The sequence below is a fragment of the Lacerta agilis genome, chromosome 3 (genome assembly GCF_009819535.1).
Source record: "Lacerta agilis isolate rLacAgi1 chromosome 3, rLacAgi1.pri, whole genome shotgun sequence".
Lineage (NCBI taxonomy): Eukaryota > Metazoa > Chordata > Lepidosauria > Squamata > Lacertidae > Lacerta > Lacerta agilis.
Window position 1 is genome coordinate 66,253,679 of NC_046314.1, and position 27,961 is coordinate 66,281,639.

Below are 27,961 nucleotides of genomic sequence, written 5' to 3' on the forward strand. Positions count from 1 at the left end.
GGGGTTGGGGGTGGGAGTGTGATTTTTCAGTACATTTTTTTAAAAAAATCCCTGAGTGGGGAAGAATAGAAGCAAAATAATTTCTTCTTGTTCATTATCACACACTTCCCCCCTAAGGATTGTAGGCTGGACTAGGTTCTAATCAGAGATTCTTTCCTGAAGCTTTAATAGTCCGTACCAAACATCTCATGCACAGATAAAGAGAAATGTGAGTTTATTTGTGTTCACAAGGACACTAACACCAACCCACCCCAAAATGTAAAGTGTATTTTATGACATATTTTAACCATTTTCTTATGATATCGTAAAAGACAATTTGTTATTAAAAAAATTAGGGAGCAGGGTTTGATTTTGAAATGATCATATATTGCTTTTGTGTCAGTCTCTTCTCCGTTATCCTTTCTTCTGCTTTAAAACAAAAATAAATCATGAATTCCTGTCATCAAGAGTGTCATGTTTGTCACCATGATACCATAACTACCAGACAGGTGGTTCAACTAACCCTTTTTCCTGTGACGGGATACCTGCATTCTTCAGTGACAGCACAGTGCAAGAGGGCAAAAGTATAAGCCTGTCTTTAGCCACACCCCTGAGCATTGGGGGTTAGCATTCTGGCTAAGAAGTATTGATGACCCTGCCTCCTATACATGTATCTAATTATTTGGCAGCATTATTTCCTCCTACAGCTAAAGAAGGAATTATCATCATCACCATCATCATCATCATCATTATAATCTGCCTCATTAAGCTAATGATTTGAAATACTTTTCTGTTGTACTTGGGGCCTTGTTTTCACAGTGTAACTGAGAGGTCTATTTTGCACATAATAATACTAAACAATGTTTTAACAGTACATGCATGAATAGTAGCAAACCTCTTCTCTTCCCTCCTCTGGCATGGCCATGAGGAGAGGATTAGAAACAGACACTTCCTGTTTAGACTAACTAGAGATTTTCATTGCATCCAAACTGGGGTAGTGTGTCAGGGAGGACAGATCTCTAGTTAGCTTATACCTAAACTCTGTCCAAATGTTCCTTTTGGTATCTAGGTATTGAGATACCATCTGCATAAGAAATGATGCTGTGGTATGCAATGTACTAAAAGATGGATAGTTGTTTCGGGGGGGGGGGTAAGTAAGAGAGAAAATGCACTGTTGGGGAACTCTGGCAAGGGGTAGTGTTTGTTGATCCGGGATTGAAATCCTACCCACTAAAAATGGGTCGAGTGATGTTCATGCACCTACTGTCTTAAAGAGGAAAACTGGGAAGGATAATAGACATTTCCTAAGCATCATTATGGAAACTGCAGAATTATAATAGAATCATAGAACAGTAGAGTTGGAGGGAACCATGAGGGTCATCTAGTCCAAGCCCCTGCAATGCAGGAATATTTTGCCCAACCCACAATCTTGAGATCCAAATGGCACCTATGTTTGTTGGACTTGTGGCCTATGAAAAACCTTTCAACAAACAATACAAGAAAGCAAAACAGAAAGGACTGGCAGCACCATACCATTTTATTTCTAATGACCAAGAAATACATTCTTTTGTGAAGAATGGCTTTCTTGTTATGATGGATGAGGAGCTAACGTGTCATTTTGTATGTCTCTCTGCTCAAAAGGACAGGTGGCAACTTTGATTACAACATGCTGATTTTATAGACCCTACTGGCATCATAAACAGCTTTTTATTCAAATGCTTGCATATAAAAGGCAAACTGTCCCTATATTCATACAACATACTTAATCATTCTGCAAAAAGGAAAAAGAGTGCATGGAATCTTGTTCTACTAGTGCCTGACTTATGGGTTGCAGGCTGCATGTACATTGCAGTAGCTTTTATAATTTTCCAGACAGTTTTAGTTATTTATTATTCCCTACATTTGTATCCCACCTTTTCTCCCAGGAGCTCAAGGTGACATACATGGTTCTTTCCCCTCCCCATTTTATCCTTGCAACAACCCTGTGAGGTAGGTTAGGCTAAGAAATGGTGCCTCTCAGCCTTGATAATATTATGGGGATCTCGGCATTATTATTTTCTCTTTTTTTTTTAGTTATGTAGCGAACATGATTTCTTCTGTGCATGCTAATGTTCAAATAACACAAGTCAAATAAAAACACTGTTTATATGATGCTAAGATAATTTGAGGCCTGGAGCAGAGTAGGAGGAAGGGAGCTGACAATGATTTTCAGCGTTAAGGCTCCTGTTGCCTGGGATACAGTGACTGAAATATAGCTTGCATACTGTCGGGTATCACTATTGTCACATTGCAAGAACACCTGCACTTCTCTTCAGGGGTTAAAAATTGTATAGAAGCGTTGGATTTCTGTAAGGGAATTTTCATGTTCATTGTGCAACTCGCCATTGTATCAGCCTTGAGGGCTAAGCATCCTCATGAAGGATAAGGCTGCTGGCAGCTATCAGTTGCATTTTTCTCCCTCTCTCATAATAGTTGAAGCCAAGGCCATGCAAAGAAGCTGAATGTTGGACAATTGAGGACAGACCAAAAGGATTAGCAATTGTTTGCTGAAGCTTGAGAATGATTGTCGAGCAGGGGTGGAGAATCATTTCCAGTTTGCTGTGGGGTGGGGTGGGGGACTGGATGCTGCAGTGCCCTGTCCCATGTGGACCATTCACCTGTCATTTACCTGATGTCACCATGACATCACCTGAAGCATTTTCCTTTGCCCACATGGTTTGAAATCAAATCATGTGGGGGAAAGGCATAATGTTTTGCAAGCTCCGCCAATCAGCTGATTGTTGGAGCTTGCAAAACTCTGTACCTTTGCAAACACTGACACTTCACAGACACACTTGCAAGGGCGCAAGGCTTTGCAATCAGCATGGAGCTGCATCTTACCTGCTCTGCACCTGATGCCTTATATATATGTAAGGCAGGTGGGCATGGCTTGACCAAAATGGCCTTGCAGGCCAAATGCAGAGGCCTGCCAGTCTTAATAAGGTCTGCAGACCAGAGTTTCCTCACCACTGCTGGAAAGCATTGCTTCCTTTATAGATTCAATTTTTCCTTATATTTATGTTAGGAGATATTTGAAACTGGGAAAAGGGCATGGAGAAGAAGGAGTGGTTATGCATTTTGCTGCTCAGTGCACTTGAGTAAATGGAACTTCATTCAGTAACTTTAATATGGAATATAAATTTTACTTTAGAAATTTTAATGAGCACCATTTTTAATCTGGATCACCACTACACAGGATTAAAAATCTTTCCATTCCAGGGCTGCTGCCACCCCCTGAAATCGGCCCCTGTTCCACTCGGATTTGCTCAGCCATCTCAAACCATCCTTCCAACACATCTTCCAGCTCTTTGCAAAAGTCTGTTTCCATTGAATAAAACTTTCGAAAAGCCTCCTCTGTGGAAAACAAATTCTTTCCATTTATAATCCCACTCAAGGCTCTTAATTTTCGATCAAGCAGTTCCAATTGAAAGACAGTAAGCTTTTCCTCATCCTCCCAGTCCTTCAGTGCCAACATAAGCGCAAAGTCCAACATCTTCGGGGGGAGGTGGGTATCAAGTTACGTTTCCTGTCTTTTCCTTCCTTTGTCTCAATTTTTTCCTACGCAAGTCCAAATCGCCGCCATTTCTTCCGATGTCGGAATATAAAGACCAAAACTTCAAACGGAGATATTTTTTCCTCAGTTAACCCCCAAAAGGAGATCTCAACAGACTCAGCTTTCAAATTCAAAATGCTTTCAATTGATTGTTGTAGCAGCAGTCACTTAAAGGGTTAATTTCTTTCACCACCCGAAGGGAGAGAGGCGGGCTGCCTTTCTTCTTAATCCCAGAGCTTTCCCGGAATACAAAGAGTCAGTCAATTACTCACAGCTTCTGGTTTCTTAGCAACTCCTTAATGACAGGTAGAACAGAGACGCTCATCACGGACTTTGCCGCCGCATTTAAACATCCCGGTTGGGGCATGTCCCCTAAAGCCCGGCTCCGTGGTCCCTTCACCCCCACTCCCCCTTTACAGGGGGCGCGGGGGAAGGGTTCGGAGCACAACGGGCACAGCCGGGGAGCCCAGGGCACGGGACGCTCTTCCCGCGCCCCAACCGAAGCCCCGCTATGCGGCTGCAGGGCTCCTAACCCCCGGGATGAACTGGGTGCTTCGCAGCCGAAGCAGCCCACGACCATCCATAATGGCGCCAGCCGCCGGAAGTCAAGATATGAATCTTTTGTAACTGGGGACTTAATCATGTGGTCATTCTGGAACTAGGCTATCAAAACATGATAATTTGCTCCATCTTGTCTAGGGGGGTATTCATATAAACAGCATAAAATGCAGTGAGGTCATCCCCCCTGCATTTCTAGCCACATATTTACATTGTTTTTTGCATTAACTTTTTTGCTTGTTTCCCATCCTTTGAATCCCCCCAGAACCTCTATTAGTGAAGCTCTCATCTGCACATGGGGCAGTGACTATTAGGGTATGCTCACATTACTGCTTGCCCCACCTCCTTGGCAGACAGTGATAGCTGATAGGTATGAGATTGTTATTTATGCAGACCCAGAAGAAAAATAAATCTGCACTTGCTATCCTCTTGTAAACGTAGATCTGGGAAAGGTATGAGTCACCCTTATCAGTTTTATGAGGTCACCTAAAGAGTTGGCAGAAACGCTTTTTCTAATGCTGACATTGGAAAGTGGCACGTATCCATGTGGTAGCAATAGTTGGCATTCTGGCTTAAAACACACCCAAAACATGCCCTAAATATTAAGCTGAGAGAAGGAACCTAGATAGAGCTAGTGAGAATCTTTCTCTCTGGAGCTAGCAAAAGAGGCATTGGGTAAAATGGAAGGTGAAGTCACCACTCCCCCCCCCCCACCAAAAAAAAGCCTCTTTCTCATTCACTTATATATGCATCACTCAAAGCCGCTGTGCTCTTTCCAAACAGGGCTGCACCTCAGAATGGCTGAAATCCTGTCCAGTTTGGAATGCACAAGCCTAGGAGGAAAATCTCTCCTGCTTTCTTAGCAGACTACTGGATAATCAGTGATGAAGTCATAACTTGGCTGCTTCTAATTCAGTGGGGAAAAAATTGTTTCCACTTGCTTCATAATGACATGCTGGCTCTTCTCTTTCATGAATAAATGGCACCCCAGGAACCTGGATGCCGAGGGAAGGCTCTCTGACCCCTTTACATTGCATTAGTTCTGACATTTTTTCCTGGTTTCAGGAGAGAAAGAAACAATTAGCTTTATCTCCAGGCAGCTCTTTTATGCATAAATGGTATTCCTTTGTCTCCCACTGAGTTAGCCTTCTGGCATTTCAGCTTGGCTATGAATCATCTCTTCTTCTTTTTTTCTTTTTTTTGGTGGCTGGAAATGACTCACTGCAACAGGCGAAGAAAAGAAAACAAACCAATTCCAAGTCTTTTTGCTTTCTAAACTGAAGCCAACACTTAACGTTTTAACTTATTTGGCCATTTTAGCTTACAAGCCTGATAAAACTAGCAGGAACACACAAAACTGCAAGACTGAGAACTGAAAGAAGTTGGGGTGGGGAAGCATTTGACAACCAGTGTGCAGGTCATATGAAATTAGGGCTGCTGGGGGTGGGGGGGGAGGGAAGAGCAGTGGTGGAGGAAGGGGGCACGGGGTGTGTGGTCCGCCCCGGGTGTCATCAGCGGTTTTTTAAAAAAAAACAAAATGAGTTTTTTTAAAAAATGGGCTCACGAATTTTTTTAGGAGTGACGTGGTGGCCAGCGGCGTTGAGAGGGGGGGCGATGGGGGTGGGCAGCCCCGGGTTCCAGGGGAGGGGGGGTGACACTTGGGCCAGCCCCGCCCCGCTGGCGGGCCCCGAGCAAGCCATGGAGCGAGGCAGCCTTGCCCTGCAGCCTGCTCACAAACCTGCTCGGCGGGCTGCGAGCAAGCTGCGGAGCGAGGCCACTCCGCCCCGCGGCCCGCCCGCTGGCGCCACTATGGGGCTGCGGGGCTACCCCACCCCTGCTGTTCGAGACACCACGGAAGCAGCAGCGCCGGCCCAGACGAGTACGCATGCGCAAAATGTTGCGCATGTGCACTCTATCTGGGCCGGCGCTGCTGCTTCCGCGGCGACCTTGCGAGCCCGCTGAGTGAAAAGGCGGCTTGTGGGGCTGCCACGCGCGATTAGCGGCTCGTGGGGAGCTGCCGATCACACACGGCAGTCCCACAAGCTGCCTTTTCGCTCCGTGGGCTTGCAACATCGCTGCAGAAGCGGCCCTGAGACGGAGTGCGCATGCACGACATCTCACGTGATGTCATGATGTGATGCCACGCCCCCAGGGGGTGCCTCTGTTTGCCGCCCTGGGTAGCGAGGAGGCTTCCTCTGCGTATAGTGGTGGCTTAGGCGCCTGCAGGTTCCACACTGCCTAAAATGGCAGCATAGGACTTGCGTCTGCCTACTGCCTCTCCCTCAGCTGCCCATGGGCAGATCGCCCCACCTCTGGCTCCAGGACATGCCCCCGCACTAGGCACCTGAGCGTCTAGCTACGCTGCTGGGGAAGAGTGCCATTTTCCCACTCAGGATGCTGCTGTAAGGCACTTGGTTTGCATGCTGAAAGACCCGGATTCAGTCTCTGGCATCTCTAGGTAAGATTTGCTGGGAAAGACTCTTGTCTGAAAACCCTGGAGAGCACCTGGTAGATCAGGGGTCAGCAACCTTTTTCAGCTGTGGGCTGGTCCACCATCTCTCAGACCATGTGGGCCGAACTATATTTTGAAAAAAAAAGTGAACATATGCCCCACAAATAACCTAGAGATGCATTTTAAATAAAAGGACACATTCTACTCATGTAAAAACATGCTGATTCCCGAACTGTCCGCGGGCTGGATTGAGATGGCAATTGGGCCGCATGCGGCCCATGGGCCTTAGGTTGCCTACCCCTGTGCTAGATAATAATAATAATAATAATAATAATAATAATAATAATAATAATAATAATAATTTTATTTATACCCCGCCCTTCCCAGCCAGAAAACCGGGCTCAGGGCGGCTAACATCAGTTAAAATCACAGCAAGAAACATAAAAACGATCAATTTAAAATAACAGATTAAAATACAAATTTAAAAATTCAATTAAAACTGCAGGTCTCAATTTCAAAATAACCCACCAATAAAAGATGAAGCATAAATATTAAACAGAAACCGACCCAAAGGCCAGGTGGAACAGCTCCGTCTTGCAGGCCCTGCGGAAAGATGCCAAATCCCGCAGGGCCCTGGTCTCTTGTGATAGGCTGTTCCACCAAGTCGGGGCCAATATTGAGAAGGCCCTGGCCCTAGTTGAGGCCAACCTAACGTCTTTGTTGCTCGGGACCTCCAAAAGATTATTATTTGAGGACCTTAAGGTCCTACATGGGACATACCAGGAGAGGCGGTCCCTTAAATACGAGGGTCCTAAACCGCATAGGGCTTTAAAGGTCAAAACCAGCACCTTAAACCTGATCCTGTACTCCACCGGGAGCCAGTGCAGTGTTGACAATACTGAGCAAATAGACCTAGCAGCCTCCTAAGGCAAGCAGCTTCCAGATCCATTGGTAGATTCTTTCACATTCTTTTTCATATCTCCAGAAAGACCCTAAAGTTTCCCTTCTATGGCATATGACACGGGGGAAAACGGGATTTCCTTTGTGGGATTTCTTAAAGAAAAATAGAAGTTAGTTCAGATTCCCCTCCCTTTCTTCCCCCTGCCTCCACTCAAGGCATTTAATTTGTTCAGTGTGATCCATGTGCCCAATGAAGTGTTTGATTTAGCAATTCCTACCTTTCCCATCAGTTTAAAAAATGGCATTTAAAGTGTGCAAAAGACAGGTGTTCACTTATGCTGTGGGGAAATGCTGCTTCAGCAGTGGCCGGGATTACAGCAGCCATTGTAATATTTGGAGCTGCTTCGGTGTTCAGAACAGAGCATAAACATATGTGTGATCCTGGTCATTTTCTCATAGTATCCTTATTAAAAGGAAGGAAATAGAAAATTCCCTTGATGGGATGGGACTTGCCCATCATGAGCACTCTGGCATCCACCATATTCATGAAGATTAATTAAGTGCAGTTATACTGTGCAAACCAGTGGTGGTCCTCATGTTCACATTTATACTGTGGGCGTTGGTGCTGATCCAGCTGCCTGCCTGCATCCTGAGCAATGCAGCATGCTTATAAAAGAAGGCTCTTGGGTGACTTGACTGATACCCTTTCTTTTCTGAAAGCTCATTGTGATGAACAATGACACCACTATTATATATCGCAGGTGGAATCCAGCCAGGATTTAATTGCTAAATATAGGCCAACGCTGTTAAGTTTGCCATTGTGCTGTTCTTTCCAGGGCCGTGCCTTGCTATCCGAAGCTTCATCTCTGCTTTTAGCTGGCCTAAAATTGGATGTGGGTACTGGGGGAGGCAAAGTTACGCTGGCACTCACAAGCCATCCATCCATACAACCAGTGTGCTGAAGGCCGCCTAGTGACCTTGGGTCTGTCAGAATCTCTCAGGGTTGTTGTTAGGATAAAATGGAGAAGTATTTTACACTGCCTGAACTCCCTGGAGGAAAGGTGGGGTATAAATGTAGTAAACAAATAAGTATTGGTGATACTGTTTGTTCTGAGATAGATTTATTTTTACAGATCATCACAAAAATAAAAGTGGTTAGGGAGGGGAAGGAAAATAGTGAATTCATCTTGGAAAAGGATATGAATACCAAGTTAGTCAGCCCAACTATTTTGTTTCCCTGATGGTCCTCAGACTTTTGTTACTTAACATGTTGCCAAGGCACAATGTGTGATTAACAAAAATTAGTAAGTGTTGTAAGTGAAGCTAATACATCCACTTACTGTTACCCAAGAATGGTCCTAATATGTGTGAAATTTCCGGGGGGGGGGGGAGATTGTGCCTGCATGTATGTACCAGGGGTAACTAATATTTTTAAAAATAATTATATTAAATTTTAGAATAACTAGTTTTTAACCTTAGAACTCATGTATCTTTAGTACATTTGCATATAAGAGGGCATTGTAGACAATGAAATTCCTATATTACAGTCTGCAGGGATTTGAAAATCTTCCTCAGCCAAAGCTTTTTCATTCATCCAACTATTAAACATACATAAACCCTAATGTTTAAAGACTGGCCATCCCACATCCACACTTGCCATATCAACAGCAAGCTAGCTGTTCAAATCTGTCCAGTTGTCTAGATAGCACATACTCTTTTCTTTGGTCCAAATTGATGTCTTATTTCCCATGTATTTTTGCCATTTTTTTTTAAAAAAAACCCTGAAGATACCTCACATTCAAGCTGAACTGATATCTAGCTTTGCATTTCAATCAATATAGTCATACACATAGTTGAGAAATGGCCAAAAAATTGCATTGATCTCAATATGCTTTGTGTCTCTTGTTTCTGTAGACTATCTATTTGGACAATGATGTTTCTTCCTTTGTTCAAATCAGAGGCTCAGTTCCACTATTTTGGGAGCAACCCGGGCTACAGGTAAATAGCAAAAATCACTAAGGCTGCAATACCAAGGTAAGAGGAGGGATTGAAGGCAGTTTAACCACCATATCCAATGCCCTGCCAAGTGTCAAGGCAGAAGCAAGAACACAGGAATGTTATCCATCCTTTTTTGCACTTTGATTAGTTCTTATTTAAGAGCTTCCTTCCCACTGGGAATAATAGGAAGGAAACAAAGAGTTAGAGGGGCTGCTGAACATGTCTGTCTTTCTCCCTGGTTCTGGATATGATGTCTTTGGATCTAAGCTGCTTCCTGGTCCTCCCTTGGCATGCCTCCTTTTGGCCCTACTGATGGTTGGAGTTCTGGCATCAACTGGGCCAAGACATCCAAGGATCCAGTTGCAGGGAGGAAGTACCCATCTTCCTCTCCAGTATTGGTGCTCTGTCTCTGACCTTGTAGAGAGAGATGTGATCTATCTTACAGCCTCGGAGGTGTCAAAGAGGCCTGATGCTGTGGTTAAGGTAACTTTGAAAGTTGCTATGCCAACATTTGAGACGTTAATATTCAAGGTGCTGAGATTTGAGGTGGTGTTTAAAAAACAAAACAAAAACTTGTGTGCTGTGATGCAGTGCTTCTTATAAAGGCCACAGTCTAGCGCTATTGGCTATGACAAAGGGAGGCACCAAAAGCAGAGTTTTGTCAGCCACAACCTGAAATGGGTGCCTACAAATTGCATCAAAACTGTTTTTAGAGAATAACTCCTTTATTTGAATCATGAATGGCTCCATCTCTATATCCGGTGGCCCAAAGGAAACTCACCTTGACAACTGGAGGGTCAGTTGGATAGAGGATTTGGGCAAGATGAACCCATGGCCATTCACTGGGTGTTAATATGATTTTGCATTTGTTTGTCAGTGTTGTTTGCTAATAAAATGTATAATTTGTGCTTTGAGTGCCATATGGGGGTGGCAGTGTGGTTGCTAAGAGATAATGCAGGAACATTTTCTTTGAATGAAAAAGGGAGACATCTAGTGACTCATGTTTAAAACTATTGCTTTCTATTATTTTCATTGTTATCCACTTAGGTTGGCTCCCATCATCTAAAACTCACCAGAGGCCTGGAAGCTAATGCTCCTGCTTTTGACAAGTAGGTTTAATTGCAACGCTGCTGATAACTCGGTAAAACCAGATGTTACTGTTTGCATTCCAGGGTTTCCCAGAACATCTTCATGGTGTCACATCTTTCTTCTTTCAAATCCCGCTTCAAAACTCACTTTTTTATGAGAAGCTTTTTGGTTGAATCCCTACAAGTGCAGACATAACACTTAACCATAGAATCATAGAATTGTAGAGTTGGAAGGGATCCTGTGGATCGGGTAGCCCAACCCCCTGCAATGCAGGAATATGCAGCTGTCCCATATGGGGATCGAACCTGCAACCATGGCGTCGTCAGCACCATGCTCTAACCAGCTGAGCTAACCATATATAAGGGATCAAATATTGGCTGTGGGGTCAGCACGCTGCTCTCCACTTCCCTGTTGCTCAGGAACTCCTGCTGGTCATTATGCCAGCATCTGGCTGTGAAGCAGGGAGAAATGTCAGGGGTTTTGCTAAGGAGAAAAAGAAGCTGTCTGCATTGTGACTGCTACATCTGAAGATGGTAACATTACTACCATAGGCTTATTGAAACTATTGTCTTAATCAGAGATTAGGTCTGGGGTTAGGAAACCTTTTTTTAGCCTAACCCTCATATCCCAAAGGGACACATACTAGTGACAGGTGGGGCCAAATGAGAAGTAGGTTTTGGGTTTGGCTGGAGCTGGCGCACATGCAACTCTCACTGTGAACACATACATACAGCATGCATATACACATCACATGCCAAACACTTGTATAGGATGCACACATATGCTTGCAACCCCCCACCCCACCCCCCAACTGGAACAAAAAATGCATTTTAGGTTTTTTCTTTGTAACACTTCAAACAGCACTGTATGCTTCAGCTGAGGGAAGAATATCATTTTCAGGGATAGGGAGGGAAATTCAGTTTGTGTGGTAGAAAGGTAGGATATTTTGTAGCACTAGTACTACCTTGAAGGAAGATATACTGATCTGCCACCCAAAAAAAAAAAAGTTAACTGTGCATTTGCTACCTTTATTGCACAATTGGTTTTGAAGACTAGTGGATTCCCCCCCCCCCCCGTATAATAAGCTGTTATTGCATTTGCACCACCTCTTAGCAACTACTAAAGCGAGGTAAATGGCAGAAGGCTGTGTGCAAAGAGTGGTGAATGGCTATTGAAATAGATGAAGACCCCACAGGTAGAGCAACTCAGGTGATATAGGAGGGAATCAGTCCGTTGTAATGCTTCTCAGAGAAAGTTGTGTATGTGTTTTAAGGCTGTCCTTGCTCCTCATCACGTGTGTTTTAAGAAGAGTTCTGGGACTCTGCTATACATCTGCAAATAAAATGTTTTCAATGTGTTGTAAAGTGCAATATACAATTGTGACGCCAGATGGCAACTGTGAGCTATAGCAAATTCATTCCATTTTTCAAAATGATTTTTAAAAAAGCATTTTCACAATTTACTAGAGTAGATTCCACCCTAGTTCATGTCTAATATGTATGAAACCAAAGCAATCTGTTTCTACTTTTGCAGGCATATAATGCTCATGAAAGAACAATATGGTAAACAAGTGATTGTTAACCTGTTAGGAAGCAAAGGAGGAGAGGACGTCCTCAACAGGGCATTCAAGGTAAAAACAAAGAGCAAAGACATGTTTGGTTAGTGTAATTGGGATTCTTGGGAGACTTCATAAAGTTTGTATGTATGAATGTTTGCTAAAAATACATTCTTGTCTGGCCTTTGCAATTACCATCACAATGTCAATTGTAAATGTCATTGTAAGCAAATCAGTTAAACTGATAAACCGAACCATTCTTCATTAATTAAGCCTATACACACTTGTAAATTTGACATGAATTTTAATATGCTATTTTATTTTACAATTTATGCTTTTAAACTTGCTGATTTTATTTTGGAAAACATAGTTAGCTTGATTTTTAACACCTGGGTTTTAGAGGTTTTGACGATTAAATTCCGTTAAATAAAATATTTTAAAAATCAGTTCTTTTGAAAATCATCAACATTTCCAAAGGAAGGATATTTCCACCTAAAGAGTATGCCTTTGAAATTCCAACCATATTTGTCACTGAGAAAAGAAAGAGGAACACATGCAGTTAACTACTGCAATTGTCTCTTATCTTCCCACCCAACAGCCTCCTTGCCCTATGGCAGGCCTGAGGAACCTTTTTGACCTGGCAAGCCAGATCTTTTTATCTCCTTCCACCCTGCAGGCCAACTTTGACCCATAGGTGGTTTTGCCCACCTGTTAAGAGTTGGCAGGTGCAGGGAGATAATGAACAGATTTCAACTCCCCACACAACAGCTGTTGCATGGGGAGTTCAATCCTGCTTTCTGCGGGCTTCTGGTATGCAGAGGCATTCCCTGCAGAAGACTCTCTTACAGACTCACACACAGCAGGATGTGTTCAATGTGATCATTGTCCATGCTGGCTTCCCACAGTGAACTAGGGCACACAGCCAAACCAAGCAGGGTTGTACACCACCTCCACTGTTACCCACCATGTGACATTACCTGCCCATCACTGTGATGTCACCTAATGGACAGGTGGGCACAGTTTAGAATAAATGGTTTCCTGGACCCAAATTGGAACCCCAGGTGGACCTGAAGTCCCTACTCCTTTTATTAAATATATATATATTTAGCAATTGATATTGTTTTGATATACCACTGGATTGTAATAAAACCTCTAAGTGGCTGGCAAAAATACGTGATGCTGTGCTGTGTCTGAGCTGTATCTCTCTTCTTCTCCAAAGATCAACACCTGTTGATCAAGACTGGGCACTCTGCTCCAGCCACTACAGCAGATGCTGGCCAAACCCTCATTCATTCATTTCATAAAATTTATACAGGCACTACAGTCTCTACTTTCTACCCCATGGGGAGAGGAAGTTGAGGCATGAGCATGGACTGAGCCCTCAGGTGGTTCCACTTCTTCTCCCTCACAAACTCCCACTGTGCATTGAAGTTCATTGTCAGTATTGCTCCCCTGTTAGGTCTTACCCTCCCTCTCAGTATCACCTGTAATTCCTGTTAGAGATGATAATTTGTAATTTCTCTGTTATGTTAATGAGTAGCCCAGCTGCACAATTGGGTACAATGCTTTGAACAGTGATTCATGCTGAGATAGTAATGGTTTAGTCTGATGTCATTCCCAAGTAGGCTCCCTAATGCAGCTGTCTGTAAATAGTCACTGAAGTGTGGGCAGTTACCAAAGAAACAGATCCAACGGCAGTAACAGACTGTGGAAGCATGACTCTCCTCTAGTTATAAGCAGCTCTTAACATCGTCAGTGCCTGAAGCGCCTCTTCTTCTGAATTTATTTTGGAACTTGGCCATTTGAACTTTGAAATGAGCTTGATAATAGTTTCAGTGAGCCAACACAGGAAGCAAGAATGCAGCCATGTTTAATATCTCAATCTGAAACATTTGCACCAATACCTCTCCCTATATGCAATGCAGCTTAAAAGGCAGGCTAGAAACACTAAATAAATGTATAAGCACTTTGCCTCGTGTGGCTTTCTGACAGTGCACCTGGAGTGTTTTCTGCTGGTATTTTTTTGGGGGGGGCGGGGCAGCAGCAGCAGCAACATATCTTGCATTCTTGGTAAGGTAGCAGGGCTTCCTTTTAATCCTATGGCCTCTCACTTCAGCTATCTTCAGCACAAGTTTGCACCCTGAGTATGTGCTATTATTCGTACTTTCAAGCTGGTATAGTGAACTGGATCACAACTTTATTTTTATTTTTCGCATTATTTCATGCCCTTTTGCAGGGAGGTGTAATTTTTATTCTCTGTCATATCTCCCAATCCATAGGAGAGACTATAGAATGGTCATTTAGGTTGTGAGTACAAAATACATATTGGCAAGAAGCTGTATTCTGACAACACACAACTACATACTAATACTTTATGTGACATCATGTGGCAGATACATGATGTGTGGGACACAGGCCCACACAGTCTAACTGAGGCTTTAGTTTTGGTTATAAATTGAGCAGTACTGATTAGTGCAACAACAACAACAAAAACACCTAAGGGAATTGAATTTTAAAATATGCAGTGAATATTGTTGAATTTACAACTTAGCATCATGATTAGGTATAAATGGTTCAACAGCAGTTCAGTGTATATTATCATATATATATTTTCTGCAAATGATGAATGCTAAAAGGTTTTTCTCTCTGTCCGTTTCCTTTGCAATTAGAAGTTGCTCTGGGCATCATCCCATGCAGGAGACACACCCATGATTAATTTTGATTACCACCAGTTTGCAAAAGGTGGAAAAATGGAGAAGCTTGAGAATTTGCTGGGGCCTCAGCTGAAGTTGCATTGGGAAGAATTAGGCATCTTCACCAAGGGCGAGCATGCAGGTTTCCGGTGAGTGTCTTAACCATTTGACAGCAGTTGCTTGTGCTTTCCTTTTCAAGCTTCCAAATGTGTGTTGACTATGACTATGGAAGGTTGTATCCTTATTGGATTGGGGCAAAGGAAGCTAACAGTAAACAACCCAACTCTCTACATATTTATGTATCCACTTCTTCTTTCCCCTTCTTCCCTTTTCAGCAGGTTTTAAAAAATTGTTTTTTGGGATTTGTGGGAATGCTAAATCATTTCATTCTTTGACTTGATTTTTGAAGTCAACAGATGGGTACCTTGCGAACCAATTGCCTGGATTGTCTGGACCGAACCAACACCGTTCAGTCCTTCATAGCACTTGAGGTGAGTGATCCACCAGACATTTTACAGGAATGCTTTTCTCTCTCTTTTTTATGCCTGCATTATGTCTGTCTTGTGAAAAAGTGTATCTGAAGAAGTGTGCATGCACACGAAAGCTCATACCAGGAACAAACTCAGTTGGTCTCTAAGGTGCTACTAGAAAGAATTTTCGATTTTGTTTTGTGAAAAGGTGAAAGATTGTACCTTTCTCATACATATCTGGTTGGCCAAAGTGAGGACAGGATGCTTGGCTCTTTGGTCAGATCCATCAGGGTTCTCTTTCTTACGCTTTGAGATTAATACCCTGAGCAAAAGCCTTAATGTAATAGCCAGCAGCAAGTTTTGGGTATGAGGAGGGCAGTGATCTTATCTGTTTCTCTCGGGCTTATGCCTCTTTTTTCTCATCCAGGTTCTGTTCACTCAGCTAGAGAGCCTGGGATTAAACTCCAAGCCTATAGTTGAACGTTTCCTGGAGTCTTATAAAGCAATGTGGGCCCTCAATGGACACAACCTAAGTAGAATTTTTACAGGCAGCCGTGCCTTGGATGGAAAAGCTAAGGTAGAGGAGAAAAGTGATAATCATCATATTCTTGGAAGCTGTCGCTGTGAGTTAAATGAATACTATTAATCCTTTTGTTACACAGGTTGGGAAGTTCAAGGATGGCGCGCGCTCAATGTCACGGACAATCCAGTCAAACTTTTTTGATGGTGTGAAACAGGAAGCCATTGACTTGCTGCTTATGGGTGATTTCTACAGTGAAGAGCAAGCGGAAAAAGAGAGGATGCTCATGGACCACACGGCATTGCTGAGTAAGTAAGATTTAGCTCTGACTGTCTTTCTTTTTGGTATTGGTGTGTAAAGGAATTAGCAGCTGCAGCTCAGAACAAAAGTAAATGAAAATAGTATATATAAAAGATAGGTAGACAGACAGACAGTGCCAACTCTACCCCATGACAGAAAGACAGACAAGACAGCCAACTCCACCCAACTCCGCTAAAATAAAAATTCAAAGGCCTGGATGACTAAGAATGTTTCACCTGGTGCCTAAAAACAGCTAGTAATGGTGCCAGCGGAGAACATTCCACCCATTAGGGGCCGCTACTGAAAAGACCCATACTTATGTCTTCACCCTCTTTTTTAATTTAAATTATTTATAGTTTTCATTTATATACATTTCAATAGTTTAACAATAATTCTAACATTTCAAACCTCGACTTCCTTCCTCCTCTTTCTGCAGTTTCCTTAGATTAATTTTATCATTTCCTGCATATTCTAAATTAACATTCTTTTATTCATCATTTTTATTATATATTCTTTTGAAACTGCAGGTTATTACAATAATCTTGCCAATGTCTTTATCTGTTTATAATTTGTTTGTAGATATTCAATAAACCATTTCCTTCATAAGGCTGCATAAGGCTTTATAGGTGAAAACCAGCACTTTGAATTGGGCCTGGAAACTAATTGGTAGCTGGTACAGCCATGCCATAATTTGTGCTACGTGCTCAGACCATCTTGCCCTGGTGATCATCAGCATGAGACCTATAATAGTAAAACAACACCAGAGAGAGAGAGAGAGAGAGAGAGAGAGAGAGAGAGAGAGAGAAACTACACATCTAGGAAAGTAGCTAGATTCAAGGCTAATCCAAGCATCTAACTTGCACCAATAATTAAAACCATATATGTAGGATACAATGAACCCACCCTCTTTTTCTTTCACCTTTTGACGTTCAGGGTTTTTGTCCCCAATGCATATATTTGGGCTTTCTGTACCACTGATTCAGACACTTGGGCATTTGAATCTGAGTAACCAATGTGCCTGTTCTAGTGGTTACAATTTCACACTCCTATTAATGATGTCTTTTAAAACTTTTTAAAATAATATAACTATGTGCATGAAAACAAAAATACATATAGGTTGGTTTGGATTCTCAGGTTGCAATTCTGTGTGTATTTCTTGGGAATAAATGCTGCTGAACACAATAGAAGTTTACCTCTGAGTGAACATTCATAGGATTGCGCTGTCAGTCTGCAAAATGCCCAACAGCAGATGAGCACTAATGCCTGCTTAACGTTTCCCCATAAGCTGCCCAGCTGCTCCCGAACTGTTCATGTTCCTGCTTACGAACTGTGAGGAAGAGCATCACTTGTGGGTTGTGGCATAGCCTGAAATGTTTATCCCTAGTGATTTAAGGCATGCCAACATAAGCAATTATGAGGAGAGATGTTGGTATTCTGATGATTCATATGGTCCGTTTTATTTCATGGCAGAAAATCCCACTCCCCTTTCCCCCCTTCTTTCCATTAGTGACTCCTAGCATTTTGAAAGCCATGTCAGAGCATCAGTTTGAATTCACAAACTTCAAGAGAATTCGTGTTGCTATGGGGACTTGGAATGTCAATGGAGGCAAACAGTTTAAGAGCAATATCCTTGGTACCAGCGAGTTAACAGATTGGTTACTGGATTCCCCAAAGCTTTCTGGTGTTTCAGAATTTCAAGGTAACAAAGAGCACTAGTCATGCAGTGACAAGCATATTTGTGCTTACACACACATATTCCTGCATACATGCATACATATGTGTCTATGTTTGTATTTGTTACAACTCAGTTTGTGGGGCATTAAAATTGTTAGGGTACTTGCACACCACCTAGAAACCTCTAGTTTTGTTCATAAATAGTCCAAGATAATGTGGTTAATAGAGAAGTCTGAGAATGCAGCATTTGTATATTTTCCACTCAAATTGAGGGACTTTTAAGTTTTACCCCCAGTGGTCAAAGATACTTCCACCCCATCTAAAAAGCTGAAATTTAGTTCACATTTAAGGCACCCCTTAGGTGGGATTCACCAAATCAGCCCTGTCAGTGGAAACCCTGTACTAAGACTGCCATTTGTGCAATGGGTCTTCCCCTTTTCCCAAAATTGGTTTTGGGGGTCAGGAGAACCCCTAGAAGAGTGAGGGGGAGGAATCTTTCTGCCTGGCAAGCTACAATGTTTGTGTAGATGGAATGTTTGGAAGAACACAACACTGAATTTCACCCCCTGATAGGTAGAAAAGTCTGAATGGGGGATTCTGTGATGAACATGCATGTGTGAACAATATTTGAAAATCTAAGTCAAGGTTAGGATTATCATATACAGTATAATAATAGAGGGAAGCATTCCACCACAGAAAAAGCCAAAGCTCCACGTGGGAAATAATATTGGGCTGTGTGAGTTCTGTTGCCTTTCTCTATGCCAGTATTCTGCAACCTTGGGCGACATGCTATTGGACTATAACTCCCATCATCCCTAATCAGTGATTAAGCTAGCTGGGGTTTATGGAAGATGCAGTCCAGTGACACATGGGAACCCATTAATGAGGAGCCCTGTTCTGTGCTAGAACCATACTTGCTTGCATTGTGGGTGAGTGGGCATTTTTACTAAAAGCTGGGTACATGCATCTGCACCTGCAGAAAGCAAGCATAATGCACTAATGTCTCTCACATACTCTCTCAACATGACCAGCTGACTATTGAAATCACTTAACCATGGTTAATAACCATGGTTTATTTTGTTTTTACAATAGGAAAGGAAACATATTCACAAAGCATCAACTCACTTTTGTATGTGTTCTTCCCCGCCCTCCTCCTGTTACCATAGATGACCATTGTCCGGCCGACTTATTTGCTGTGGGATTTGAAGAGATGGTAGAATTAAATGCTGGGAATATTGTCAATGCTAGGTATGCTTAAACTGAGCTATTTAGCTGTATTATACTCCATATCATATATTGACATAGATGCTTATACTCTGTGTAGTAGTGCGTGCATAATTCACAAAATGCTAATAGCTGGTTCACATATGCATGTTCGTCACCTGTCGACTCTGGCATCAAGTGATGATTGTCATGCATGCATGAGCCTTCAAAGATGAATCACCACAAATAAATCTTTCATAACACCTGATATCAATTCAAGCACAATAAATTTAAATAGAAACTGCATTCATTCATTCGATGGAAAATCATCAAGTGTTGAATAATCAAGTGATGTTCATTCATACGTGAACCACACTCAGATGGGCTTTATTCAGTGCAATAAATAACTATGATTTTGCAGCCTTTCAAACATGGCAGAAAGAGAATGAAATGAAAAATGCTGATTTCTCTGAATCTCTTTAGAAACTGGTCTATTACTGTCTTATCTGTCTGAAGTGGTGGAAGCACAGAGGGGCTCTGGAGCAGAGTAAGACTGGTGTATCCTGTATGAACATGATAGTTGGATAAAGTGCTGATGCAGCCCTGAGTTATCAATAAGGTGTCATTTATAAGCTCTGGAATTAACCCTGTGTTCTATCCAGTGAAGACTATTTCATGCCCTATCCAATTTTCCTGCTACTGCAATTAACACTTGTGTTTACCTGTTGCAGCACAACTAATAAGAAGATGTGGGGAGAACAGCTTCAGAAAGCCCTTTCCAGGACACATCGATACATTCTGTTGACATCAGCACAGCTTGTTGGTGTTTGCCTCTTCATCTTCGCACGACCTTTCCATGTCCCCTTCATCAGGTATATCCCCTGCAGTGGGCAACTGGGAGCAAGTAGAAGTCTTCTTTCACTGCAAATACTAATTTGGTGAAAGTGAAGGGAAATAATTATTAAGTGGGAATTTACTCACTCTTCCTCATGCTGCTTTTGCATTACACACTTTTTTTTTTAAAAGAAACTTTCATAATCAGTGATTGAGCCTGAAATCCTAAACATAAGTAAGACCCACTGAATTAAGGATTCTGCTGTTGGGATCCTGTTACCAACTGTAATTCATGCAGCAAACTCCATTTTCAAAGAATATGGGCAGGAATTGTGATTGATGACTTGCTCCCTTAGAATTGGATTATGCTTGAATAATTCACAGAGTACGACCAAAACAAAATAGGAAATTCTTTCCAGTAGCACCTTAGAGACCAACTGAGTTTGTTCTTGGTATGAGCTTTCGTGTGCATGCACACTTCTTCACAGTACGGCCAGTGAGTCTTGGAATCTTTATTGATATGTCTTCAAATTTGACATGCCCTCCATTAAGGAAACTATATTTTAGGGCAAGCTTAAGGGCATGCATCTTGAATATGTCTGGCTAGATAGATGGCAGAGTGAACAAATGAGTTTGAGCAAAATTAAAAAATATATAATGTTTCTATTTAATTCTATATATTTCTTTCAAGGCAGTTGTTCCATCTAATGCTGAAGAAACTTTTTTTTTAAAACCAGGTTTAGAAGTGCTGTTATGCCAAATGTGATTTAGAGTTTTGAAATTTTGAATGGGTGAAAAATGGGTCAAAATGTATTGGGGGTGAGGGGAGTTGGCTGTATTTTATTCTGGGAAATCTCCCAGTGGCCACATACGACTGGTGAGTGTGCAGCCAGAGGAGAAAGTGGGCAGAGCAATGAATGTAAAGTTTACCTTTGTATGCTAGGCTAGTTGCTATGCACACAGATACACACACCAACACCCTGCTCTGTCCTTCATACACACAAGCAAGAGGCATTATCAGAGTTCAAAACGCAGTTCAGCCAGACAAAAACACTCAAGGAGGGTCAGAAGCAGGGGCATTGAGGGTGTGGCCACAGGAGAGTCACAAGTGTTAGATGGAGAGACCTGGAGTGTAGTTCTGTGACATCACATCAAGATAATAAATACATGAGTTGGATAAAGTCAGTGTAGTGGCAGTTTATCTTTTGTAAGGCCCATGTAGATGCGTCAGACCTTCCATGTTCATTCATTTTGGCAGGGCTTGCACAGGATCCTTCTTTGCTGCTAGTCATAGAGCCATAAAATTGTAGAGTTGAAAGGGACCCCAAGGGTCATCCAGTCCAACCCCCTGCAATGCAGGAATCTTAACTAAAGCATCCAAGACAGATGGCCATCCAACCTAGTGACTGTCTACTCTGCCTATTGTTCTATGTATTTCCTCTACACTTCCTTAGCAAATGCTTCTTTTTATCTTGGGCTGTTCTCTCCTGCCCAGGGATGTAGCAGTGGACACAGTGAAGACTGGAATGGGAGGGAAAGCTGGCAATAAAGGAGCAGTTGCCATCCGTTTTCAGTTTCATAGCACCAGCTTATGCTTCCTGTGCAGCCACTTGACAGCTGGTCAGTCTCAGGTGAAAGAGCGGAATGAGGATTATAAAGAGATCACACAGAAGCTGAGCTTTCCAATGGTGAGGTTCTTGAAATGTTTTATTTAGAGTTGTGCTGAATTCTCACTCATGAAAACTATCAGAGCAAAAGAAATATATTCAGGGGCGGGTGGGTGTAAAGTTCCACCTGTTCTCCTTTCTCCCCAATCTTAATTCAGGGAATGTAGCACAGACATTTATTTCCATGTGTGTGAGAGGAATTCTGTAGCTGCTGATTCTGAAGCCTTAAAAAGATAGCCTGAATTGTAGCTTGTACATCTGTATTCAAAATATATCCATATTAACAGTGCCCTCTAGTGATGCTATAGCTGCAGACACGGTTTGATGTGGAATGCATATATTTTTGTTGGGTATGTTTTGAGTTTTTGTTATGCTTGGTTTTATAACAAACATTTAAATTTAGCTGAAACAATGGACTCTAAACAAAAGCTTGATGGTTGAGAATTGTAGTAAATCTTTATTAAAGTTGATTTCAATTTATATTTATAGTAGTGTGAGACTATAGTTTTAAGGGGGCATTTTCACCTATATTTAATATGAAGATTGTACAGTCATACCTCTAGTTACGATAACTGCAGGTTGTGTTCGTCACGGGATACGAACGCGCCGAACCCGCAAGTACTGGAACGGGTTACTTCCAGGTTTGTCGGTTCGCGCATGCGCAGAAGCGTCGAATTGCGCCGCGCACATGCGCAGACGTGGCGCTTCATGTTGCGTTCTGCTCATGTCGCAAATGGGGCTCCAGAACAGATCCTGTTCACAACCAGAGGTACCACTGTACTTTAGTGGACAGGAAGTAGCTGACTTGGAGAGGTGGAACCAACGACACTAGTTTCCTGGCAACAGTATTGCTGCCACTTACCAGCAGTGGGAGGGGCGAAATGGCAGGAGCACTGGATTGGCTCCACTGATGCACTTGTACTGAACCAATGCCTCCACCACTCCATTTCCCTCCTGGTAAATGTCAGGGACACTCCTGCCAGGAAGCTAGTATTGCACCTCATGTCTCTATGTGGGCCATTTCTGTTGGTAGAAGCACATTTTTCAAGTTAAAAGCATGTGTCATCAAAACAGATTTGCATATGCGCTTGAGCTATCTTAGTTAACTGTGATTGTGCCAGATAATCGGATCAGTATTGTTTCAGTATAAGATAGTGGCCTGTACTGAAACTAAAGATCAAAGTTGTATCAAGAAATGTAGTGCCCAGTATTTATTAATGGGCCATACTCTGAAGAAAATTCTAAAACAGCACTCGGAAATAAGGAAGATTAAAATTCTGTTGTTTAATCTGTGCTTGAAAATACAATTTTCTCTCACACACAAACAGGGAAGAAGCATGTTTTCCCATGACTATGTGTTCTGGTGTGGTGATTTTAACTACCGCATTGACTTGACCTATGAAGAAGTATTTTATTTTCTCAAACGACAAGATTGGAAGACACTCCTGGAGTTTGATCAACTGCAGCAGCAGAAATCCAGTGGAAAAGTAAGGGGACTGGTGCTCTTTGAAAGAGCATTTGCTATAAAAGAGATATTCACCCGAAAGCTCTAGTTATTTGAAGCAGATGCCCAGAGCCTGATCTGAATGCACATGATGAAGCAACCTAGCTGAACCTAAGCAGCTTTGGGTCTGGATGAGCGACTGCTTAGGGACACTATTGAGGCCACCTTCTGTTTTGCAGTGGAAAGCAGGGTGATTATTCATTTAATAAACAATGATATTCTTAAAACTTGTGCTGCCAGAGGTCCATGGTTGCTTTTGTTTGAATTTTTTTTTTAGTCCTACCTTCTTTATGAAATAAATATCAAGGTAGGTTACCTGCAGTTTGGGGGGGTGTGTGTGCGGAGAAATATAGTAAAATAATAATCAAGTTAGAAAGGTTGGATTTTTTTTTCAAAAAACCAAACCAAACCCAAATGTATACTTTTAATGGCCAAGCAGGATTATTATTTTTTAATGGGATCATTTTTCTAGTTGCCATTTTGTCATATTCAAGTACATAACATAAACAAAAACACTTTGCTAAAAATGCAAGTAATCAGGCTGCTATCTGTGCTTAGAGCTACATAGTGGAGATCTGTTTTATACTAAGAAAAAAAAATACTGTATGAATGGCACCATAATAAGCCACGATTTAGATGACCTGTGATTTGTTTTATAGATCTTTAAGGATTTTCATGAAGGAACTATTAATTTTGGTCCAACATATAAGTACGATGTTGGCTCAGAGGCTTATGATACAAGTGACAAATGCAGAACTCCAGCCTGGACTGACAGAGTACTTTGGTGGAGGAAGAAACTTCCTGTTCATAAAACGGGTGGGTAGGATCTTTTCAGTTTTTAAAAAGTCTGATAGACTTTTATTTGGATCATGAAATGAAGATATGTATTGTAATAGCTTAATTATAGACAGGTACCAAACTTAGATCGTTTTGTATCAACTGACACCTCTGTGGGGCAGAGAACTCAAAATTGCCATATTTACCATTTGAGTCACCCTGTATGGACATCAATGAATTACTATTTACCATCAATGCATTGTGTTTTGTTGCCCATACCACTGCAGTACTCGTGTTAAAATAATATATATAGTAATATTTTGTGTCCTGACAGTTGGGTGCCACATAAGTTATAAGATTTTAAACTCAGAAACTGAATTCTGTTTTCTTTTACAAAGCTGGAGAGATCAATCTTTTTGATGCTGACCTCAGTGCAGAAACCAAAATCAGACCCATTTGGTCTCCTGGTGCCTTGATGTATTATGGAAGAGCTGAGCTCCAGGCAAGCGACCACAGGTACTGTAACCTCAACAGAAGCATAACTCTTCTGAAATGGCAGAGATGCTGTTGTTTCTGTGATTGTCATGCTTTTCTGTACTGTTGCATAGCAAAGGAGGGTTCTGTAGCTCAAATGGAAAACAGCACGCAAAGCAGGTTCAACCTCTAGCATCTCTAATTCAAAAGATCACAGATAAAAAAATGATCATGAGGAAATATCTCTATCCAGGACTGTGGAGAGCTATTGCCAGGCAGAGCAGACAATTGTTGGCGAGATTGACCTAATTCACAATAAAATAAATCGGCCACGTTTGAGAGGCTAAGGAGTGTGTGCTTGGCTCATGCTCACAAAATCCTTTGGCCAATTAGGTGTGCAGCACTGACGGTTTCTGAGGAATCCCAGAAAGCCATTTGTGGCACCCTATGCTATCAGTGTGATCCTAGAGCCTTTTCTCATAAAAAAATTATGTGGTTATCAGAACACCAAAAAGCAAGTAGTAATGGTCACGTGAAGCCAGTCAGCTGATTGAAATTGTCATATGAATCCATATTTCTGGATCAATTACTGATTGGTGCAAAACTAAAGCATTTCAAACAACATGGGCAACCCCATATGCAATTTTCCCCCTCCATCTATCCCTGTGTCACTCAGCCGATGGGCTTACAATTGGTTCCCTGACTCCACACCTGCTATGTGGTTGTAATCTTGTGCCACCATCTTGCTGCATCATGGAAAGTCAGTTGTGCTCACTGGGTGCCCAGAGGGGAAAGGAGATAGTCTGTGATGGCAAATCTTAAGGATAAAAACATGTGAAGCTTACTTTATTTTATGAAAAAATGTGGGGAAAGAAAGAGAAAGAAGCTAATGTTTTGTTTCAAGCTTTGATTCTACACTTGATTTGTTTCCTTCGTAACATAATTAAAGCATAAATCACTTTCGCTGTGTTTTTCATTTTCCCACTTTACTAGTTTTAGTAGGCTGAGACTGTATGTCATTTGCAGACACACCTGTCCATACGTAATCCTCCCTCTGGCTACCCTGCCATTAGGAGGTTGCTGTCAGTAATGGTGGTATTTGGATGGGTACTTGACAACAACGGAGGAGGGAATTTTGTCTTGTCTTTTTAGAGTTGGTCTGCCACTGTGAAGAACAAGGCCTTTAATCCATCAGTCTCCTATGGCCATAGACTTTTCCCCAGTTGACCAACTCTTTGTATAGATTCTTATATGTTTATGTGGACAGATACTTTATTTTTATTTTTTAAAATACATTACATAATTGCACTGTCAGATATATTGGGAAACAGTGTATATTAAACAGGCCTGATTTCAAATTGCTTTGATTGTGCCAACAATTTTTAATAACAAGTCAACATTTCCCTCTCTCTTCTTACTTCTTTATTTTCCCTGGAATTATTGGTTTCCCTCACCCATCTCTTACTTCTTATTTCTCTGATTAGGCCTGTTTTAGCTATTGTGGAAGTAGAAGTCCAAGAAGTTGATGTGGCGGCTCGGGAGAATGTTTTCCAGGAAGTGTCATCCTTCCAGGGTCCTCTGGATGCCACAGTTGTGGTTACTCTGCAGGCCCCATCCCCTGAAGAGAGAGATGAATTTCCAGAGGACTTGCGTACCGAACTAATGCAAATCTTTGAGACTTATGGCATCGTTGTACTTGTAAGGTAAAAAATTTCTTCTCATAAAAAAAATCCACACCCCAGTGGCTTGGATTCTAACTTTTTGCTCCTGTGACTGAAATGAGTTTCTGTGAAGTGTGGAAGTTTGTCCACGTCACAACAGGACATTTCAGTGCCACAATCCTTTTTCCAAGTAATACATTTTATTGAGCATTGTTTTTAGTTAATATCAATCACAGCCATAATAACAGAAGGTCAGAATGAAGTAGACCAAAAAGTTGAGCCACTGTGCTTAGGAAATGGCAGGTCAGCTTTCCTGTATGTTTATCTGACGAAATGGCTCCTGAGAGCTAGTGGTGTCCTCTAGAGAATTGGTCAGACAAGCTTGACAGGTTACCCTGAAGTAGTACCTTAGGGCAAACTAAAGCGTCAGTTTAAAAATGCACACACTTCTCTTGCGTTCTGGGTATATTTCTGAATTATTTATGCTGAATGGACTTAACCCTAATTCAAACACAGGTGGGTCAGAACACTGTGTTCTTGGCTGCCTCAAACAAAAAGCTTTTATACTCTGATATAATGTGTTGTTGTTTCTGCTCACATAGATTGAGCACATTGAGCATTGTGTATGCGTGCGAATAATGCAGCAACATCTCCGTATCGGATCTTCACACTATTTAACAAATTTGCATACCCTTGGCACATATTCAAAAGGCACCGCCATCCTTGTATATAAATTATTTGTCCCAGAATTTATCCCACAACCTAGTTGTGATCATCCATGATTATCAGCATGGAATAGAATTCCTATTGCCTTGTGCTGAAGCTTTGAAAAAACTCACCCTTTTACCACTCTTCAGTCACTCCAATTGTGAGTGTATCATCATAGCAATCACTGAAGTGTGCCAAAGGAAAAATAATACATGTTTTCTAAGATCAACATTATGTGGTCTTTAGTATATGGCAATACAACTCCATTCCAAAAGGTGCTGAGCCCCCTTTCAATAAGCTCTCCTAGATACCCAGCAACACTTATGGCAGATTTAAGGATACAGGGTCAAGAAAGTGAAAAGTTTCAAGTCATGAAAGCTATTTGCACATATAATGTACACAGCTCAAAACAAAGGTGATTCAGGTTCAGAGGCAATGTACCAGTTGCTGGGGAGCAACAGCCAGAGACAATCTGGATATTACCTAATAAATATTAAAAGAAGTCACCTAAGTCATTCATGCTTCCCCTCTTCAGCTTAAATCTGCTCTAATTCTAAGCACAGAGTGAGAACATAAGATGTGATTGAAACAACATATCAGACATTATCTCAGTACACCAGCTTTTCAGTTAGGCACAGATACAGAATCATTCACTCTGAATGAGCATGATGAGAAATTTAGTACCATCTGCCCTAAAAACATTGGAGGCAATTATACTATTCACAAGGCTAAATGCAGGAAGTAATAGGCATGTGCACAGTTGATTGACCACCTCTTTCTTTCTTTCTATTCTTGTCAGGATCAATGGAGGCCAGATGCTTGTAACATTTGCAGAAAGCAGGTCTGCTCTTCAAGTTCTTGATGTAGATGGTGTCAAGGTAAGAAAATAATAATTCCATGCACTATTTTAGGTACCTAAATGGCTATTGGAAAGAGAGCTGACATTCACTATTCTCTGAATGCCAGGCATTTTTACAGACCTCATTGGACCGCATCTCTAATATGGAGCTGACATTTCCCTGAACACCAGCTTGTAGTTTCAGGTTGACTGGTTTTTTGTTTTTTAAAGTCAGCTACTAATACAAGCTGAATCTCTGAAAACTATAAGCTGGTGGATGTGACTACTCAGACAAGGAAGACTCCTGTCATCCCTTAAAGACTAAATACATTTATTACAGCATTCACTTGCCTACTTCACTAGATGCTCATGCCATTGCCACAGTAAATCCATTAGTCTTTAATTTTCCACAAAACTCATTGTCTTGATGTTTTGTATGAGAGTGACATTTTGTAGGCTGAACTTCAAGCATCCTCAGTTTTAAGGATGTCAGTGAAGTTGGTTATGGGTAGATC

At 41.7% G+C, this 27,961-nt stretch overlaps 1 protein-coding gene across 3 annotated transcripts in view; it reads left to right on the top strand.

The window, feature by feature from the left end:
* SYNJ2 (synaptojanin 2) overlaps nucleotides 1-27,961 on the top strand; it is a 53,146-nt gene that overhangs the window by 15,847 nt on the left and 9,338 nt on the right. For 2 of the 3 annotated variants that reach the window (XM_033144078.1, XM_033144076.1), the window contains exons 5-20: nucleotides 9,396-9,479; nucleotides 10,527-10,588; nucleotides 12,102-12,198; nucleotides 14,793-14,965; nucleotides 15,226-15,307; nucleotides 15,714-15,863; nucleotides 15,949-16,114; nucleotides 17,614-17,805; nucleotides 18,947-19,028; nucleotides 19,715-19,855; nucleotides 21,313-21,505; nucleotides 22,813-22,971; nucleotides 23,648-23,804; nucleotides 24,164-24,281; nucleotides 25,724-25,942; nucleotides 27,408-27,486. In XM_033144078.1, coding sequence (XP_032999969.1) covers nucleotides 9,396-9,479; nucleotides 10,527-10,588; nucleotides 12,102-12,198; nucleotides 14,793-14,965; nucleotides 15,226-15,307; nucleotides 15,714-15,863; nucleotides 15,949-16,114; nucleotides 17,614-17,805; nucleotides 18,947-19,028; nucleotides 19,715-19,855; nucleotides 21,313-21,505; nucleotides 22,813-22,971; nucleotides 23,648-23,804; nucleotides 24,164-24,281; nucleotides 25,724-25,942; nucleotides 27,408-27,486 — 2,154 coding nt within the window. The remainder of the gene's footprint in view (nucleotides 1-9,395; nucleotides 9,480-10,526; nucleotides 10,589-12,101; nucleotides 12,199-14,792; nucleotides 14,966-15,225; nucleotides 15,308-15,713; nucleotides 15,864-15,948; nucleotides 16,115-17,613; nucleotides 17,806-18,946; nucleotides 19,029-19,714; nucleotides 19,856-21,312; nucleotides 21,506-22,812; nucleotides 22,972-23,647; nucleotides 23,805-24,163; nucleotides 24,282-25,723; nucleotides 25,943-27,407; nucleotides 27,487-27,961) is intronic. The other variant, XM_033144077.1, reaches the window with a different exon arrangement.